Here is a 21786-nt window from a genome sequence, read left to right as displayed (position 1 = left end):
CATTGCAAAGCTAAAGCCGGCCTTCCCCAAGAACAAGAATCACAAAAAAAGGGGAGTCATCGATTATGTCTCTCCTTTTTCATGCCGCGGGTGGCCTAGTCTTGATTGTGACGTCACAGCGATCTCTCGGCTGCTGAAACCGAAAGCGAAACTGGCGAGGAAAGAAAATTCAATTAGCGGTCACACTGTTAACAAGAAGAAACATTGCATCAAAATATGGTGTCTAAACTTCGCCTGAATTTGACCAAAATCGATGTTCAACCGAATATTATCCAGTATTTCCAATCGAGTGGTGACGTCCAAACTTATGTGGATAAACCCCAAATTTGGCCTCCCCTGACCCCTGAAATTTGACTTCGTCTAAATCTGACCAAAACTGGCGTCAAGCATAATCTGAATATGGCTTCCCCAAGTGTGACTTCCAAATTTGGGTGGGCCAGCTCCAAAATTTGACTTCGTCCGAATTTGACCGTTAGAAACGGCAGCTATGCAATGATAATGAGCGACGAAACGCAGAACCCATAACGGAACTAGACACGGAACTCAGCATGTTTTCGCATTTCTGCACGAAGACTTAAAACCCTGTAATTTTTTGCCACACCTGCCTGCTTCCTCCTAGAGTGACTGGCTACGTTGAGATATAGCGAACCACTCTAAAAACTAGTGTATACCTCCTCAAAAAGCGGTAACCAGATGCTGGACTCTCGTGGAACTTTGTTCTCTGCAAGAAGGGGTTAAGGAGTGGTACGCATCCCTCGGAACAGTGCATAGCTGGCAGCTCATACCCTCTGCGAGCACAAAGGGCAGGAAGGAGGTCCTATTGCGCTTGTGCAATTCAGCCGATCTATATAGTCACAACATGACCGGCAGCTCTCACGAAACTTTTTTGTCGTAGATTTCGCTGACTGTACACAAAGAACTGCCCCTTCTTTCTAGGATATAGACTTTCTTTGTTTTTTTTTTGTTTTTTTTTTTCGTTTCGCAATATAAAGGGTATATCTACTCCTTCGCTAGAGGGTGCATACTGCGCTTTAGCTATATTGAGTAGAGAAATTTTGTTGCACAAAAATAGTCGACTATGCTACAAGCGTAAAGGAGAGGAGCTGCTTCCTTTTGAGTCCCTGGCGCTGGACATTAATTAGTAAACTAGCTTTCATCCTCCTTCAAGGTGCTCACTGACAAGACTGTGGAACATCGAACGCGTACTGCGCTCTTTAACGGGCGACGCAGGCCAGCGTCCGCGTCTTGATCCAGCTCGGCCGCACTTGAATCGACCGATTTCGCATACCAGGAAGGTATGCCTCATGCCTCCGGACATTCGCGCCAGGTTGCCTAGCAAGCGAGTCTTTTAAAACTCTCAGAGTTCTCGCTGTTTTCCTCGGCTACCTCAAATAAATATTCTCTTGCCTCTGAAGGTCTGGAAGAACCTAGTAACGACAATCTACAGTTTATATGAAACATTCACAGTAAACGTTTCCTGATGCTGCAAATGGTGCATTGATTCTAACTCATTGAAGCAGCGAAAGAGGCGTGAATACACGCAAGAAAAAGAAGTACACGGGACAGTGCTGCTCGTGTACTTCTTTTTCTTGCGTTACTGTGTCTTTCGCTGGTCCGATATGTTACGATTCGCACCAACTGGCCTAAATGGTAACCAAATTTCCTCTCTTTCTTCAAGAACGGATTATCCTCTCTGTTGAACGAAAAACACCACCAAGCAGTGATTTACGAAGCAGCTGTTGCTTCTTATCTTTCAGGTATTGATATGCTAAAGGCCTCCATCCTTTCAAGTTTTCATCAAGGCACCCTACGTTCATTTCAACGCCATTTTAAAAAGCGGCACGGTTGCTATGATAACTGCTATAATATGCTATGATAACTATGATAAACTCGCTATGATAACCCAACACTGGCGACCTTCGTCACAGCAACTTAACGAACACCTTCGCCATATAAGCTACTGCTTCAAAATTTGTCAGCCCAGGGTACTCATATCACACATTGCGCTAACTGCATCGAAATGGACCCCAGCGCATTTGCTTCCAGCCCCGAGAGAAAGCTTGCCTTTATACCAAAGATTCCCCTTGCACGTACTTTCTCTCTGGCCAACAAGATCATTTGAACAATCTGTAACTCATCCGAGAAAAAAAAAAAAAAAAAAAAGATGTCCCTAATTCAGTTAGCCATACAGCAGAGTACTAGGTATGGACAGTTCGCATTGGTTGAGATAAAAACAGCGCCACGTATATATGTTGGTGTGGTTCACCAACGGAATAGTGGGTTCCATATCACGAGCGCTGACGTGACAGCTTTCCTTTCTCGTATTCCTACTTCGGCAGCGGAAACCGAGCTAAGTAGAACGAATCACGTGATCTAGAATTTATTCTACTTCACCCCAGCACCCTAAATTAAAAATAAATACCAAATTGAAGACGCATGCACGACACAAAACGACGGACGAACCGTTGGTCCCATCGTGTCCTGACGGGATTCTCCGATTTCTCTAACAATGAATCATGTAAACCAATATATCAACTAGACTCGTTGAACACTCTAAAGTTGATTGTCGAAGTGGTTAGCGCCTTACTTGCTCGGTGAAGGGCTAACGATCTCTTGGTTATCGCCATCTTATGTGTTTCAAATATCCCGCCAACCTCCGTGGCATACAATCGATCGAAATACATATAGCAAATCGGGAGGAATAAATTAAACCCCGCTCGAAACAGTCCAAGCTACGACGTCCAAGTTGGCAAGGACAAGGCCCTCTCGAATGGATTTAGGTCATTTTGATTCCCAAATAATCGGGATCTGTCTAACATTTTTTTTTTTTTTTTCCAAACAGGCTTTCAGTGCAGGTTTTCTAGGCGTTACGGAGACCCTTTCGTCATCGTAGTTTTTCTAAAGGGAAGAAAGCATATACTTGCTTGCAATAACAGTATAACTAGACTTAGTAAGAGCGAGTTGGCGGGCTAGTTGGTTTTGCATAATTAAGGAGCAACTCAAAAGACGGGACACCGAGACACAAGAAAGCACAAACACAAGGCGCTGACTATCAACTGAGGTTTATTGCAAAAAGGCAGAGATTATATAGCGAAAACACCTGGGGGTGGAACATCGATTGAAGGTGTCTTCGCTATATAATCTCTGCCTTTTTGCAATAAACCTCGGTTGATAGTCAGCGCCTTGTGTTTGTGCTTTCTTGTGTCTCTGTGTCCCATCATTTGCGCTGTTCCTTAATTAATTAGACATGGTTTCGTTTTCTGCATTTGGATCATGTCCATAAAAAGAGAGAACAGCTATCTTGCTACATAACGATACACCTACAGGGGAAGCACGTTCAGGGTTCACCGGAAATTAAACGGAATCGTCGCAGCTAACGTGCATGCAACTTGTAACAGAACTGAGTGCTAGGTTTAGTCACAACGGTCAACGACAACAACGCAGTGCATTTTTTTTCCTTTTTTTTTTATGGTTCTAATTGAGCAGCGCTGGGGTGTGCTCTGTCATCTTCTCCTGTGCTGTGCAGTATCGGCAAAATAACAGCTGAAGCTGCTCATGACCAGATTCCAGAGAACCTGGTGCTGCTGCACGGTGAGCAGCGAAGGTACAGCGCCTCACTAGGCTATTTCTTCACGGCGGCATTAAAAAGAGCATGAGTCACTCATGCCGCCACTGCAGAAGGAAGGGAACCCATTCATCTGCAGCATATGTGAATCGATGCCAAGCTCAATTGTCCGTTACCTCCATTACCTACACACAAAGCAAAATGGCTTGCTGACCTTCTAATCGAGCGGTGTTAAACGGTTCCTAGCCAGCGCTGATAAGTGCCGAACACTGTTCTAAAGTGAGCGACCTCCTGACCCGTCTGAAGGCGCAGTCATGACCAGGGAATTAGTCCCACGCACGTCCCCCATGCGGGTCTCGCATACGATGTACTACTGAGTTGGGGCGAACCGCGTGGCGGGCAATAGAGTAGGGCCGCAGTGGTGACCGCTTTTCGGTTCTAAACGGTATTTTTTTTTTTCGCTTCATCTGCTAGCTCGTCCAATATGAGCGTCATCGTCGACGCCTACACCTGCGACGTATCAATGACGTTCGATTTCAGATGATATGGCTAGTAGGCGTGTGGGATTTGGCTAATATATGTAACATGTCACTGCTAATGATTTCCAAATGTGATTAAATTTATGATATCTAATGACTGGAATGAAGCGAACTGCAATTATTTCTGCGCGAAAACCTAAATTTGGAAGAAATTTCGAAGCACTAAAGATTGGTGATCACGAAGGGCTGGACAACAGCGCTCACGCAAAGTGTTTTTGTTCCCGAATTTGCTCGCGAATAAATGCGCACATATTATAAGGGGATGACCAAAATTTACAAGCAAATCGGTGACTACAGTAGAAGGCGCCAAGTAATTTGCGACGATTTCTAAAAAACTTGATTCTTTCTTCTAAAATCTCGCTGGCTTGACGCACGAAAAGTTACCTCACTAAGTTTTGTAAGATTTTATAGGAAAGGAGAAATGAGCGGCAACCACAAAACTTCAAACCCTACATTCTTCCAAATTTTTACCCGCTAATTAATGTCAATTTCAGCAATATCCTTCAAGGATAATAAAACAATGTTGCGCAAAATTTACACATAGAACATCAAAAATTATATCAATTGCAATTAAAACTGAACACTTTTTCATACCTTTATAGTTTGTCCGGGTGTTTAAGAGTGCACGAGAATGTCCAAAGGCATTAAAATTTTGTTGCATAACAACAGAGAGATTAATATGTGAAAAGCCGAATGTACGAAACCCTACCCCGATTGGCTCAGGAATTTAAAGCACCTATAGCTTAGACTTGTTACCCTAAGGTTGTTACCTATTTCATCATACAAATATCTCGGCGTTCACATAACACATAACCTCTCTTGGAAAATGCACATCAACTATATATCTAACCAGGCTAACTAGGCTTCTAACGCCGCCATTTAACAGCTGCAGACAGTTCCGTTAAGCTTCATTTGTATAGGACGTTAATAAGACCCAAACTATAGAATATGCATGCTCTATTTGGAATCGTAATCAAGTAACTTTAATTAACAGTTTAGAGTCCGTTCAGAACCGCGCCGCCGCTTTATTGTGTCCAATTTTTCACGAACTGCAAGCGTATCTGCAATAAAATCAACCCTTGGTGTTCCTGTGCTTTCTTTGCGTCGTAAACATTTTCGCTTATGTCTTTTTCGCCGAATTTATTATACTAATCCTATTCTCAAAGATCAGTTACTTCTTCCTCCTTCTTATATATCCTCACGCATTGATCACAGCCTCAAGGTAGGGATCCCGCACTGCCGAACCACACTTTGCTTGAATTCATCTATTCCTCGAACTGCGATTGACTGGAACCACCTCCCTGCCTTTATCACTGCCATCACCGATGTCGAAAATTTTATGAACACTACGGCTGATTTTGTATGCCCCTTCTATTTGTAATGCCTCCGGGCCTTGAGAGTATTCAAAATAAATAAATAAATAAATAAATAAATAAATAAATAAATAAATAAATAAATAAATAAATAAATAAAAAATAAGGTATGCTGGAACAATATAAACGGTTTTGTTATCTTATCTGAGTAATACTTGTGCGATACTTGTGCTGGTAAGCCATTTCTACCAAATTGCAAGCCAAGTAAAACTTTCGCAGCTGGCCGCTAGTCTTATATCATTTAGCATATGTTAGATACAACTAAGTCTGTAGTAACCGACACAGACAACTCCTTCGTGATAGAATGTAGTCGGTATTTACGGCTTTTTCTGGTTACTCAAATAAAAAGCTAAGCATCAGAGCAAATCGAAACCTCGAGAATTCGGTGCCAACTTTGCTTGGTATAGCCCAATATTAAAAACCGATTCTGTTTACTTTTCAGCGGAGTAATACGCGCGCCTCGCACCCCTGCCCACAGTTAGCAACTGTGGGTTATAAAGCTGTATACTATTATAGCCACAGTTATGGTTTATTTCTCTGCAGAGGCAAAGCCCCAAATTTAGCAAAATAAACCCCCTGTAAGACAATTCGGCAAACTTCTAGAAGAAAGAAGTTCTAAACTTGTTGTTGTTGTTGTTGTGTTGGGTTTTTTGGCGCATAAGCAACTAAGCCTATCATGCCCGACGAGCAAGGTGAAAATTTTGTTCTGCGAAAAATGGGAAAACGAGTATGCTAAAAACTGATCTGTTTAAAAGCCTCCTTTTAAAAACTTGGGTTGTGTTAGATTCAATGGCGCTTAGGCTGCCAACACCATGATGTGCCGAGCACACCGTTTCAGTTTCTGTTAGTGAAGTATGTTTCTTTTTTTTTTTTTTTCTACAGTTTGTGTAAAACAATTGCTTCTTAAGCTGCCAATACCATGATGTGCCAAACAAGGTTTCAGTTTCTGTTAGTGAAGTATGCTTCTTTTTCTTTTCTACAGTTTGTGTAAAACAATTGCTTCCCTTATGAAATTGAAAACACAAGTTAAATCAACAAGTCCATCATCTTCTAAAATCAGTTTAGGGTGAAAAGGAATGTGTTCTTTGTAAAATTTGGCAACATATTTTTTTCCTTATCCTTTCAAAACGTTCTAAATTGGGCGCACTAGATTGTAATTAGAAATGCCCTCTTTAACAAAATTTCGCAATGTATTCGCAAATTATTCAAAACAACGGATAGCAAACAGCAATGTGGGTAAATGAAGTGTTACGACCATGCATCCGCATTTGCGCGCTCTATTGTTCGCCTGTGGGCATGGATAAGTGCTGTGGATATGTGGTGATGGTCCAATGGCTCTAAGTGAGCCTGTTTCCAGGAATCCTGTTTTGTAAGCCTGTTTTGCTTTGTGGATACCCTGCAAATGCCAAATTGACCCTGTCAAGAGAACGTCTGGAAAAACACAAAGAAACGTCCCCCTGCGGGAAATGCAGGAAGTGCTTTCTTTCTTTTGTTCACCCTTCCAGTCGAGAAGCCCTATCGTCCAGTAAGGAATGCCTACTGGACAAAGGAGACGACAGAGTGACAGGTCCGCTGACGTGTAGGACAAGAAAGGAGCATGACGCATACAGCCATTAAGTGATTTCCCAGGAATGCAGGAAAGATTTGCAATTGTCGAAAACGGACAATGCTGGGAGCGAATGCGGCGCCCACGTGCACTTGGGTTTCTGAGAAGTAAACCCACTTGTCAGAACCAGCCTGCGGTTTCTTTGCTGAAGAATAGAAATGTACCTCCTCTCCTCGCCGTTCCCAAGCTTTTCCCGCCAACAAGTGATCACGCCCAACGAATTAATGCCGGACCAGTCAGTGCTTCAGACCATCAGTGCAGTGATGTGTTCGATTGGATGCCGATACCTGAGGGGCGTGCCCTGGATTTGGTTGGTCAGCATCTTCAGAGAGGGGCTGGACATAGGGGGTTTTAAGGACGCTGCAGAGCACGAAATGTCGCTCTGGGCCCTGGGTAAACGGCTCATCCAGTCGCTTCTCGCTATGAACTCTTAACGCTTGCCATATTGCTGATGTACCCTTCTTTTTCGTGTAAATAATCTTGTAAATAAGTTTTCTCAAAGTGCCATTAAACCTGCTTGTATATATTTTACCAACTTCGAAGATTCAGTCCTTCTTCAACCCCGAGTCTCTGCACGCTACCAAGTGAAGGCCGGGTCGACGTAGCCCCAGCGTCACAACATGAAGTTTCTTTACAGATTATACACCTACAACAGCAACGTTATCATCCAACCTATTTTTAAGGCTTATGAAGGTTTATAGTATACAAGTATCTGAATACGACATAACATTTAAACATTTTGCTAGTGTCCAGAGGGTTTTCTTGAAGGTTGGGCCAAAACGATGTCCAGGAATTTTATATCAAGCGGCAAGTATAGTTTCAGTAAAGTTGGCGAACATTTTTTTTAGGAAAAAAAAAAAGAAAAAAAGGTAGTTTAGCCATAAAAAAAAAAAAAAAAAGTGACCGTACTCAACGGCAGTCAAATATTTGCTGGTCATTCGCAACAAAAGCTAGCGAAAAAAAAAAGCAGTGCGTGTAAGCCCTCATTTCAGTGATTGAGATATTTGTTGTGGTTCGAAATAATTTTTGTTAAAACGCAATCGTAGAACCTTTTTTTTTTTTTTTTTTCCTGCTCAGTTGCGATAAAATTCGAAATCCCGACCAACCATTCATTGCATGGTCGTAATCGTCCTGCAGCAGAGATGAATACTTACAAAATTGGGAAACAGATACTAAACTTTGGTCATTGTTCCAAACCCCGATAACCAAGCAGCCATATGTGTATAAGATTTCGGTGATAGGGCAAGGGTGTAATTTTTGCAAACGCTACGCCAAGCTAAACACAAAAAGCGAACGTCTCCCATATATCTGGGAAAATACTAAATACAACGTTTTAAGCGCTGAACTCGAAAGCTGATTCCGGTAATCAGGTGGCGTGGCCCTAAACGTGGCGACCATGACAGACCTATCCGCTACAGAGGGGCCATCTATCCACTAGTGTCATACAAGTCTCGTCCACCCCGTGTACAATACGCACTTTGTCGACGGCTGTGCCGGTGATGTCCCTGGCTTCAAGAGTGCCTGGCTGCTCGAGGTAAGCAATGCGCATGCGCGCGGCTGCGCCAGCGTCGGCCGACAGTTTCTGTTTCACGATCTGCAAATGAGCAAGTCAACCATAGAACAGGGAAAGAACACACGCTCGCCTTTAATCCGGCTTCATTTTTTTTACATTTTTTTTTATTTTCAACAAACAACCTTGGCTGAGAGCATGTCTTCGTTGGTGGCTTTCGGCCCGCACACCGTCTCTTGTGTGGTCGGGCAAGTGACTACCTCTGGCACAAAGGGCAACTTAAAAAAAAAAAAAATTAATCTTTTGGCAGATTTTTCTGGCGCACAGTCAAAGACTTAGTAAGAAAAAACTGCACGAGCTCGTGGCAGGTGCGCTCCAACACTGAACCCTAACGCCGTAGGCTTGAGCTTGCTGGTTCATTTCCGCAAATCCGCAGCCCACCCAGACACAAGTGATAGTGACAGAGTCTGAAACAGACCGTGCAAATTTCCAACGACTTTACCAAGAAACAGTTACTTCCTGATGAACACGGCAAGTTAGCCCTGTGTGCTTAAAGCTCTGTGTCCATCCCTTGCCTTCTGATGAGCTACTACGACTTTGCGGAAACGAGGCACAACGCGCCGCCGCAGCTTCACTTTAGGATGTCTAAACATTTCAACGTAAAATGAATATTACGCTTCCTTTCATTCCCAACTGCATTTAAAATAGTACCAAGATTTAGTAATCAGTAAATTAATTAGCCATTATGTGATAATTATTACGCAGTAATTAGTAATTATTTGATCTTTGACTGGCATATGGCCATATAAGGCACGCATTCGCGCATACTGTGGTGTTGCTCTGTGATTGGTCGAGACCTTCATGACGTCGTCCCGTCTCGACCAATCAGAGCCGCAGCAAAAGCGTGACACTTTTGCTGACGACAACGATGAGACAATAAAGGCTGTCACCTTAATAAACTCGGTATTCAGCATACGTCCCTGTCTTGAGTGCTTGACAAACGAATCGAAAAAGTAATAGTAATCTTTCATCTCGTTATTTTGCTTTCTACTACGCAACATAAGTCAGCGCTTCAGTTTCAAAACTTAAGCATTCAATTATAAGCTACACTTCGCTGTGTTTTTATTCAGCCTGCTTTCAGGCGAACCGAGGGCGAATGAAAATTGTTCAAAATTTCTTGCCACGCTTTCTTTATATATATATATATATATATATATATATATATATATATATATATATATATATATATATATATATATATATATATATATATATATATATATATATATATATATATATATATATATATATATATATATATATATATATATATATATATATATATCAGAACGACTACGTGAACTACGCAGCCTGCGCAGCCAAGCTCAAGAACAGCTCCCAAGTTCCGTCCAAGAGAACATCGGGAGTTTCAAAAGTTTGCCAGCGATCCCTACTCAGCCAAACGAGTCATGTCATCAGCCAGGGTTGCCACTCAAGAACGTCTACACATGCTATTCCCATTCTCGTCGTCTCCGGTCCTCTTCGCTGGTGCCGCCCTCAGGCTGGAAGAAAAAACCTAAGCGCAACAAACCAAGGAGACAGGAACAAAGGCACAAGAAACGATGCCAGAACTATAAAGGGGAGGTGTGACCAGGCTACAGCGGTGACGCTGCGACAAAGCTCCGCCAGCAAGACAGCGCAGGTATGTATAGATACCGTGGACAAACCACTGCAAACAAACACGTGGGGACAAGAAACGGCCTAAAACTAAATGCACAAACTAAACAAAAACAAACACTGCAGCGATGCACCACGAGGTGTGACATGTCACGGCAAGCCTCGGCTACGGCAAATAGGGGGGAACATGACCAGTACGCTTCAGCGGCAAGGCCAGACACTATGGACAAGATGATTCACAGAGAGTGTGTGTGTATATATATATAACTATGGGGTGGTGTGAGAAGCAGTCACGACAAACCCGACAGATTCGCAGGCACTAGTAGATACCCGTATCAGTTGCGGTGGTGGTAAATAACGTGTCAGCAAACCAAAAACACATACAAAAAAAAAAGGAAAACGCAGAATGCTCCAAACACACTGTGCAGATTTCCATGCATCATCATCATCAGCATCATCATAACCACCATAATCATCGTCGCCACAAACCCACGGCCCACACACACCGCCGAGATTTAGTGTCGTGTCGTTCGAGTGGCGCACACAGCAATGTTAGGGAGTGAACCGCAAACGGACGAAAAAAAAAATATAAGAGAAAGAGCAGCCAGAACACAGCCAAGACCACAGAAACCCCGCGCGTTAGCAAGCATGCCCATACCGCGCGATATCAGAGTTCATTATCTAGCGGATGCGATTCGCATCTAAGCCGGTGACACTTCAACGAATGCTTTAAGAAATGCATACAGGAAGGCTTGGTTTGGTTTGTGGGGTTTAACGTCCCAAAGCGACTGAGGATATGAGAGACGCCGTAGTAGAGGACTCCGGAAATTTCGACCACCTGGGGTTCTTTAACGTGCACTGACATCGCACAGCACACTGCACGTTAAAGAACCCCCGGTGGTCGAAATTTCCGGAGTCCTCCACTACGGCGTCTCCATAGCCTGAGTCGCTTTGGGACGTTAAACCCCACAAACCAAACCAAACCTTCCTATAACTACGCACTGACAACGCCTGCAGAGTTACGCGGTTTTAGCTGTAACATAGCGTTAACGCGAGGGACGAAAAGATCGTGGCCCAACCACGCGCACCTCACCAAGCAATCTGAGACTCACGTCACCCGCGCAACTCTCGGAGACCCCCCGTGAAAACAGCTCACGTGTGCACCGCCACGGACACACGTGAGGCCAAGTCGTGTCGTCTTGACTTCCTGTCAGCATGGAGGTGGTCGAGTACGGCCCCCACCGAGCAAAACGGCAGTATCGAAGAACCATTTGATGATATCGAAGAACTATCGCCAATGCATACTGCACTAGGACGGATTCTTGCGCGGCACACGTAAACAGGGGGGGGGGAGGCTGAGTCGGGCAGGTTGGTTCACGTTGGACGGAAAGGCGAAACAGTGCTGATAGACGCGACGGGAGAAAAGACAAGGACACAGCGCATGTGTCTGTCTCTTCTCTCCCGTCCCGTCTGTCAGCGCTGTTTCGTCGTTCCGTCCAACAGGATTTTTTCAAGGAATTACAACTTGGCATTAATTTTATCATACTTGCGCAAACAAGGCAGGCATGAGGAAACTTCACATGTGGTCAACAAAGAAAAAAAAAAACTACTAAAAGAGTTGCACGCAGGGGCTCTGCCTTGCACGTTAAGCGAAATAACAGCTGCGCCCAGTTCTCTACGTCGAAGATTTATTAATGCCGCCGTGCCAGGGAAGCCGATCTACTCGGAGAACGGACAAAAAGATCTATGCGAACTGCCCATATAGACTTTCATCGCGCCCGGCCGCGGTGGTGCATTCGTTAGGGCGCTCGACTACTGTTCCCAAGGATGCGAGATCGAATCTCGGCCGCGGCGGCCGCTTTCCGATGGAGACGAAAAGCAAGGCGCCCGTGTGCTGTGCGATGTCAGTGCACGTTAAAGAACCCCAGGTGGTCGAAATTTCCGGAGTCCGCGTCTCTCATAGCCTCAGTAGCTTTGGGACATTAAACCTCATAAACCAAACCAAACTAAAGAAACCCGTTTCATTCGCTCCTCCTACCCTCACTGGAAGGGACAAACAACTGTAACGAAGGTTGAACTACACATTGTGGAAAACCAGTTTCCTCCCCCCTTCGCCGCGACCGACCACCACCACCCGAACGAGCTTCATGGCAGCGCCGGCTGGGAGAGGAGGTAAATACCTCCCCTTGGGGGAAGGAGACCAGCGAGGGGTGCGCCGCCAAGAGGTCTACGCGGGTTCCCGCGAGAAGACGAGAGAGATTCTGGATCCAGCCGGCAGCGAGAGCGGTCGTCTCCCGCCGCCTCTCCCGGCAAATGCCGGGGGATAGCGGGCACGGAGTACGCTGCGCACACGGGAGGACTCGTCGTGCACGACCGCCCATCTTCTGGTTCCCAACGGCGAAGCGACCGGTAAATACCGCACGCTCTCGCCGCCTCCCGCGGCAAACGCCGTGGTACGGCTTCGTCCGAAGAATGCGGCGCGCACGGGAGATCCCGGCCGCCATATTCACGGCGCGTGCAAATGTCCGCCGCCGAAATCGCACCCCCATTTCCCAGCCGGTGAGTCAAAAGCCCTTCTTACGTAGCCTTGCCTTTCCAAGGAAAACCTTGTTGATGTATAGCTAGCCGGCATGCTCTGTATTATTTGCAAGTGCAATAAATAGCATTCGAGTATTAACTATGTGTCGTCCCCGTCCTTTGTCCCTTTGTTCCCCTCCGCGGGTCGCTAGCGAGGACGCTGCACCTGCGGAGTAGGAGCGGGGCGGAAGACCGTCCCCCTCATACCCCCACAATGGCGCCCAACGTGGTTCTCTCGTGCAGAAGCACTTGAGCTAGTTACCCCTCCCTAGGGACAAAGGACGATAGTCAGTTCGCGGCGTGGAGTGCCTGCCCGGACTTTTAACATTAGGCCTGACCCGACATCGCTATGCTAGCAAGGCTAATATGCTTTCTTGACGGCGAGGTGGGAGGAGTTGCAGCGAGAACAAATGGTCGTGCGTGTATTTGTGTGTGTGTGCGTGTGTTTATGTGTGTGGAGCATTTTTATTTGTGAGTGTGTGTGTGCGTGTGTGTTTGTGTGTGCCGACTTCCGAGGCCTTTGAGAGGTACAGCCACGAGGTCCGTACATGGAGCACGAGACCGAGCCGTCCACGGAGAACAGCACGCCGGAAGCGAGTGAGTGCCTCAGCCGGGACGGTGGCCCTACTTTTCTTGTATATAGTTGTAAATATTTCCTCTTCTGTCTCTTTGGCTCTGGGAGCCAGGTGCCGCAATCGGCTGACTGGTATTGCAGCCGTGATTGCCGGAAAGCACCGGGGCGCTCCGACACCGCTGGACGCGGTGGGCGCCGTTCGCTCAGAAGTTGCCTTTGGATGGCAGCGAGCGAGTAGGGCCACCCTGGGTTCCTTGGCGGAGATGCACATCCTCGCGGCGCTGCGTTCAAGCTATTGTCCTTAGCGCTAGAGCGAGTAGGCTTAAGGCTCTTTTTGGGAGCTGCCTGTCGCACATCGGAGGACAGGCTAACCGTGGCATACAGCATGCGCAAATGCGGTTTGCTTGTTTTATATTGACCTCGCTGTAGCCGAACATCTCGCTGAATTAGAGAAAGCTAACTTCGTTCAAATGAACTTGGTATTTTTGGGCTGAGAAGGAGAATCGGAAATTTTGTGGAACCAGATTATTATGCCGGCAAACGAACCGCGGATGCCCGTGATTCGTTGGGATTAACGGAACGCAGTGCGGTGCCGTATAAAATTGTTTGGCGCTCGCATTGGCCCGCATTTTACCAAATGGTCATTTTGCTCAATTTATTCAACCTTTTTGGAGATCCGGAGGGTTGTGCAGATATCAAGTGAAGCCGCCTGGACCTGCTGCCATTGTTTACGTTCCTGCCTGCTGCCCTGCGGCCGTGAATCACCGAAGCTCGGAGTCTCACGGAACCAGTCCGGCTTGACGGGAGAGGAGGCCAACCCCTACCTGTCAACAAAGGCGCGCCAGCGGGAACAACACCCTCCCGTCACGCTGGCTTCTGGGACCCGCCGATGGACAGCGGGGGCCCCTTCACCTTGCTGCTCGTCGGATTACACCAACGTTTGGATCGCCCTGCTAAGCCTGGTGTTTACCTCGCGGATGGCGTCCAAGGAGCAGCTCTCTACAACCATGGGTGAACATTTAAGGAGGGAGGGATGTGGAAAACCAGTTTCCTCCCCCCTTCGCCGCGACCGACCACCACCACCCGAACGAGCTTCATGGCAGCGCCGGCTGGGAGAGGAGGTAAATACCTCCCCTTGGGGGAAGGAGACCAGCGAGGGGTGCGCCGCCAAGAGGTCTACGCGGGTTCCCGCGAGAAGACGAGAGAGATTCTGGATCCAGCCGGCAGCGAGAGCGGTCGTCTCCCGCCGCCTCTCCCGGCAAATGCCGGGGGATAGCGGGCACGGAGTACGCTGCGCACACGGGAGGACTCGTCGTGCACGACCGCCCATCTTCTGGTTCCCAACGGCGAAGCGACCGGTAAATACCGCACGCTCTCGCCGCCTCCCGCGGCAAACGCCGTGGTACGGCTTCGTCCGAAGAATGCGGCGCGCACGGGAGATCCCGGCCGCCATATTCACGGCGCGTGCAAATGTCCGCCGCCGAAATCGCACCCCCATTTCCCAGCCGGTGAGTCAAAAGCCCTTCTTACGTAGCCTTGCCTTTCCAAGGAAAACCTTGTTGATGTATAGCTAGCCGGCATGCTCTGTATTATTTGCAAGTGCAATAAATAGCATTCGAGTATTAACTATGTGTCGTCCCCGTCCTTTGTCCCTTTGTTCCCCTCCGCGGGTCGCTAGCGAGGACGCTGCACCTGCGGAGTAGGAGCGGGGCGGAAGACCGTCCCCTTAAACACCACAACATCACAAAGAACCTGAGCTCATCCACGCGTTAGCAAACGGCAATACAGGTTGGACGTTTTTGGTTAGTCTAATCGCTTGAGCGAATGGCCGGAGAGTCGATGGTATACGATTTGTTTCTCTCTCAAAGCTGTAATGTTTATAAATCTGTCCTTTGCAGCGGCTCCGCCGTGTGGTTAACAACTCCATCAAGACCAAGTAAGATTTAGCGCAGCACAATAAGATATAGTCTAGGACATAAGGAAAAAAAAAAAAAAGTGGACAGGTAAGAGACCAGAAAGCAAAGGCATATTAAAACGCGCAACAAGGGACATTCGCAAACCGCAGTACTCGATGCCGTTGTTTTATTAGAGAGTTTTAGCTTACCGTGATCCACGATCCGCTACTGGGATCCGCCACCGTGCTTTGTACTGCGCATGCCCAGACCCCCCTTGACGCCGACAGATGGCGCCACATACTGGATGTCGACACACAGACCTGCCGCGTCGGGACCAATCAGCTTGACCGCTCCGCCCACGCGCGGTAGAGAGCCACGGTGGCGGATCGCGGATCACGGCAAGCTAAATCTCTCTATTACCTGGCTTAAAAAATCAGCGACGGTGCGGCCTGCAACACCGCGAAAAAAAAAAAAAGACAGCAAAAGGGATGCTTCGCCCCGGGCGGTAATTAGGCGAGAAGAGTCGAGCAGAATTTATAAAATCCAGATGCCAAACCATCGTGCGATTTACCTCCCATCTTTGCCTCAAGCTACCTCAAGGCGCCCCTAAGCCACCAGTGACCAAAAACAAACGCCGAAAAAGTGAAGAAAAAAGGGGGAACACAAAAAAAAAAAAAAGTTCACTAAGCGCGTCACGTTGCTCACATTTTGAACCACATGCTCTGCCTGGTCATGACGTGCCCCGGAGGGTGATGAGACGAGCAAGTAAAATAAGGATAAAGAAAAACAAACAAGACCACTTCACCGGCAATAACCTCATAAAACTATAGCAAGAACAAACGTGGGAGAAAAAAAAAAAAGAAACCTTGGCTGTACAGCACGCAGTATTTTGCTTTCTTGTCACGAAAGATAACAAAAAAAAAAGAGCCACATTCGAAAGTGCCCTCCAATATCCTCACTTTTTTCGTTTTGATTTTTAGTTATACCATCCCGTTTCACGGCATTGATAAAGGAATGCAATAGCACTATGCATGAAGAAAACCCTTCAGTTCAAGTGGCGGACGAACGGCGGGTATAAAAGACGAAAGTGAAGTAGCAAGCAGACCCACTAAAGTAACACTGCGCTTGCAGTGAAGCCAAAGAGCGAATGAGACAGGGTCTGCGAAGACATCGTTTTTTGACGCGTACAAATAGAGAACGTACAAAAAAAAAAATAGAATGCTGAGCAGTTGAGAGACGCTCCTTTCACGGGTGCCTATGCCAGCAGCAGAATATACAGAAAGCTAGGGCGAATTCGAAAAAGAAAACTGAGTTTGCTAACGTGAAGAAGGACCACTTATGCGAAGGGGCCCCGCAGATTAAAAACAAAGTGAAAGAAGTGAAGAAAGGACAAGTGCTAAGACGTTATGAAATAGAGGTGAAAAAAGGATCGGATAAAGTTTTATAATTTCCGTGGCACTTTCCCTTATTTTTAATTTTTATTTCCAAAGGGGCGGGAATGAAACAAAAAAAAAAGGGGGGGGGGGGAGAGAGTTAGGTGGGCCGAAAAAGACTATTACACTTGCATTGAACCGTTATCGATCCGTCCAACGCCTATGTTCTGAACTTATTTGGTTACCTTAGCCCCTGGCTATAGGGTCAACGCAGAAAACAGCCGGTCGCGTAGTGTAGACAAAAGGAAAAACGACTAACAGGCGAAGCGAGCGCCGGCAGACAAAGAAAAAAGAAAAAAAAAAAAAAGGAAGATGCAACAGTGGACGCGCAATGATAACGGCGACGAAACGAGAGGAAGGAGATTAAATTAAACGCAGTTTCGCTAAAAGTGAACACGTTTTTTTTTTTTTTTCTGCTCTCTCTCTCTCTCTCGCGTTCTTTTTTTCTCCCCTTTTTACTGCGCGATCGTAGGTAATGAAATAGCTTCGAAGGTTGGGTGAAAATATGGAATTGAGGCTTACGCGACGAACGGGCAGGACGGGTCGGCAAATTACATGTGACAACGAAGAGACGGCGGAACGCGCAAGAACGAGTAATCAATCAATCAATCAGCCATCATTTTAATGTGCGCAGGGACAGCCATACTGTTTTGGTACTGCATCACAAATAATAATAATAATAATAATAATAATAATAATAATAATAATAATAATAATAATAATAATAATAATAATAATAATGCCCCGCCGGGGTGGCGCTGTGGTTACGGCGCCCGACTACTGTTCCCAAGGACGCGGGATCGAATCCCGGCCTCGGCAGCAGCTTTTCGATGGAGGCGAAAAGCAAGGCGCCCGTGTGCTGTGCGATGTCAGTGCACGTTAAAGAACCCCAGGTGGTCGAAATTTCCGGAGTCCTCCACTACGGCGTCTCTCATAGCCTGAGTCGCTTTGGGACGTTAAACCCCACAAGCCAACCAAATCAAACCAATAATAATAATAATAATAATAATAATAATAATAATAATAATAATAATAATAATAATAATAATAATAATAATAATAATAATAATAATCTTTAGGTTGCTGAAAATATCGAAGAAAGAAGTATGCGAAACCAGAGCTTCTGGAGCCACTGTCACCACAGCCAGCCAAAAGAAATGGATCAAACATACAATGCGACGTCAGAGCGCCTGAATGTTGCGCCGCCTCGCGGTGAACGAATAAAAACATTGTTTATAAATTTTTCTTCTCAGTTGGGCGGAAAGCAGGAGCGCTTTTTCCGGCGAAAATTGCGGGCTCGCAACTCGCGAGTCTGAAATTATCCCCGTAACAAATGACTCGTCGGGCCGGAAACAGCAGCCGCAACCGGGAGAGAGGGTGTTTCCAAGCGTCCATCTCTTGACGATGGCTCAAGCGAATAACCTTGCTTTGTTTCCGCAGCAAGGATGATGACCGGCCGGTGCTCCGCAAGGGCTATTATTACTGCTACAGCGGACGCAAGCAAGCATATCAATTACAAGCTGGATCGAAGCACTGATCCCGTGCGGCAACGCTCACCAAACACGGAAACGCTGTTCTAACAACCGACACGTTATACCATCGTTTCTGTGCGCAATTAATGAGCAGAATAAATAAACACTCAGAGCGAGACACGGAGACCGATACTGGCACGCACCAAACAGCATACGTTATATGATTCGCGCCGGTAACGAATAATTATGCCTATACATTCAAATAGATAAACGTATGCTCGCTCACTCGCCACTCATCAAATGACTTCGCGAGTGAACGTGAATAATTCGGTATTTTGTTTTCTTCTTGTCAATAATATTCAGTTCCGTATCGTCGTTACATGTTCCTCGTCTTACGCCCGAGCCTATAACAAGAGCAGTGCCTATTTCTGAAGATCTGAACACCAAAATTTAAGAGCACTGCAGAATCTGCATCGCGAAAGCACAGTTGCTGCTGTTGGTTGCTTCTGGTTGCTTCTAGTTGCTTAATTCAGTTCGTTTAACCATTATAGTCTTTGGTACTTTCAAATTGCGCGCCAATCTCTTCCTATGCTCTTTTTCGGTTCTACTTCCGGTTGCGTGACGTCACATCCTTGACGTCTCCACTACGGCGGCCCTTTCTCTTTCCGCTTTCACTCCAACCTTCCTCCCTTCCGTTACGGCGTGGTTCTGGTGAACCCAGAGCAAGTGTGACAGCTACTGCACCTTTCCTTTCACGTGAAACAGTTATTCTAATTAATCGCCAAGTTATCTTATTGGCCTAATTATTTTTCGAACACAACATTACGTCACCCTCTATCGATTGACACCACTCATTAACCACTATCACTTCTCAATTGCTCACAACTGCTGCGGACACGATTCTGCGGACACGGTCTGCGGACGCGGTGGCGGACGCGGTGTGCGGACGCGGTGTGCGGACGCGGTGTGCGGACACGGTATGCGGACACGTTCTGCGGATAGAAATCTGTGAACATAGCGAAGTAATGCTTTCGCATTAAAAACCAGCCTGCAAAGAAGTTCTACTACTATAATCCCTTTTTCGGGCACACCTCAGTCCTCTCAAAAACCTAACAAGGATGTGGATAATTCTTGCCCTGTGGCGTCCTTCAGTGCGTCCTCACGCCTTGATAGAACTGCAAAGTTACAGGCGAGACGCGTAAACTACGACGAACAAAACAAATGTGAGGTGCCGGGCTAGTTGGTATTGCATACTTAAAGAACAGCGCTATAAGAACAGCGCGAAAACACACAGAAGAAAAGACGGACATGGCGCCTGTAGAGGTCCGTCCTTTCTGCTGCGTGTTTTTTGTGTTGTTCTTAGCGCCGAACAAAACAAACTCGAGCCGTCACTTATAAACCCAGACAGGGCCGCAAGAAGGGACATTTTGCGGGATAATGCTTCACGGAGCGTAACACCGTTCGCAGCGGGTTGGTTAGAGAAAACACGAGCAACGCTCGACTAACTTCCACAAGCACCAAACCGGGACACAGCAGCGAAAAAACAAAGAGAGAGAGAGCGGCTACGCGCGGCTCTCAAGCGTACCCTATCTAGAATTTACCGGTTCCTAACACGGCGAGCGGCAGCGCACAGGCCTATACATTCGCGAAGTCTGAAGCTCAACAGCTATGCTGGAGCGCGGCGAAGATTTATGGTACAAATAACGCGCAGATATGTCTTCTTCTATAATTCCACTTTCTTACGTTACTACGTTTTCTTCGGCGCCATCTCTCGGCAGCAGAGGCTCCGCTCTCCCCAGCTGTTGCCGACGCCTCGAATTTCCCCGAGAACAGGGAGACGGCAGTCGCGTTATGCCCCGACACTATAATAAAGCCAGAGTGATTGATTAAGTCCGAAAAAATGTCTCACAGCTTCGCCCCAATGCTGCCAGCAAAAGAAAAAAAAAGAGAACAGAAATAAAAGGAGGAGATAAGAAACAACAGCAACGTGGAAACGAGCAAACATCCGAGAGAAATAAGCCAGGGAACAAAAGAGGAAAGACCCGCAACCGTTACCCGCCTCAATATCGCGCGCTGCACGAGCGGGAATCTGTCTTCTTTCGGGCATACACAAAAACAAATTTTCGGAAATGCCAAAAACGAGGAAGTAGGGTTACGAAAGATAAACAAAGCAATGTTTTTTTATTTATTTTTTTTTACCCAGAAAGGACCGTAGATACAAGCCCGGCTCTCAGGAGCTCGAGAAGATCGAAGCAACCCCAAGAAATGGCGCACCAGAGAGAGAGAGAGAGAGAGAGAGAGAGAGAGAGAAGGCCGATACCACTTGACACCAGGTTCATCGAAAAACAAGAAAGAAAGTACAAAAGCAAAACTTAGAAAAGGAGAGAGTAAACTACATAAAACAGTGGGAACTGAGGCAACGCCGGGGATAGGACAGTTTTCCGGAGCGACGGTCGTTGCGACATAGCGCTCGATCGAGGAGAAAGCGTACGACGGTGAAGGGATTGAGGGCGGCGCGCTATGATGGACACGGGAGGAAAGGGAACGGTGTCGCCGCCTGGCGTCGCGTTACGAATATGACTGCCCATTTGTAGGAACCCTCACTGGCCCCATTTCGCCATCGCGATTACTACGAGCGAGGCCGAACTTGCCCGCTGTAAGTAAAAAGGGGATGAAAAAGATAGAGAGAAGCGAACGACAGAAGAGGTAATTTGGCGTCGTGCCAGGTGCGGTCCCTGCAGTATCCAATTGCGATCATGACGACCCTCGAGCTGATCGGAAAAGGAAAGCAAAGCGCCGTACCCCTCGCCTCAATAGAGAAAGAAGCCGCAGCGCCAGTTGATGCGTACTTAACTAGGCAGAAGGAAAAAAAAATTATATATCGGAGTAAGTTACCCAGGCAGCACAAACCAATGGCCCGACATTGGTAGTGTATTGGGAAACGTTGGCCCACATAGGGCCAATGAGCTCCCAACATAAAACCAATATTGGTCCATGCACAAACCAATGACCCGACATTGGTAGTGTACTGGCAAATGTTGGCCTACATAGGGCCAATGCGCTCCCAACATAGTACCAATATTGGCCCATGCACAAGCCAATGACCCGACATTGGTAGGGTACTGGCCAATGTTGGCCTACATAGGGCCAATGAGCTCCCAACGTAGTACCAATATTGGTCCATGATTGTGCTGTCTGGGCTATAGGATACGATGCAGCCATCGAGGCGGAAAAAAAAGCAACAAACAAGAAAGCGTGGATGTAGCTATAGCAAATCGATTCGTGAGAAGCTCTGAACCTAGATGGGAAAAACTTACGACGCTCGTGAGCGAAGGAGAGTGTGTAAAACCATATCGGGCGAACAATATGGGGAACGATAGTAAATGTGGGCGCGCAGGCGACGCATAATGCAATGGGCACTGATAGTGCAGCAGACGACGGTATTAGAAATCTTGCCAGTGTTTCTCGATACGCCAACGGAGGCCTCGCTGCAGCCGGAGGCAAGCACCGGCAGCTTGCGAGATTTCGTAAGCACGAGCAGGTGTACGTAGATGTGCAACGGCGT

At 46.7% G+C, this 21786-nt stretch overlaps 1 protein-coding gene across 6 annotated transcripts in view; it reads right to left on the bottom strand.

Annotated features, from left to right (window-relative positions):
• LOC146189617 (RNA binding protein fox-1 homolog 2-like) overlaps positions 1-21786 on the bottom strand; it is a 384063-nt gene that overhangs the window by 61529 nt on the left and 300748 nt on the right. For 5 of the 6 annotated variants that reach the window (XM_084604382.1, XM_084604383.1, XM_084604384.1 and 2 more), the window contains one exon: positions 8561-8677. The exons of the other annotated variant lie outside the window; for it this stretch is intronic. In XM_084604382.1, the coding sequence (XP_084460508.1) occupies positions 8561-8677 (117 nt within the window). The remainder of the gene's footprint in view (positions 1-8560; positions 8678-21786) is intronic. 6 annotated transcript variants of the gene reach the window in all.

Source organism: Amblyomma maculatum, chromosome 5, assembly GCF_055883805.1.
Source record: "Amblyomma maculatum isolate TAMU_Amacu chromosome 5, ASM5588380v1, whole genome shotgun sequence".
NCBI lineage: Eukaryota > Metazoa > Arthropoda > Arachnida > Ixodida > Ixodidae > Amblyomma > Amblyomma maculatum.
Note: the sequence above shows the minus strand (reverse complement) of the source record. Positions and strands in the feature narration are given on the sequence as shown.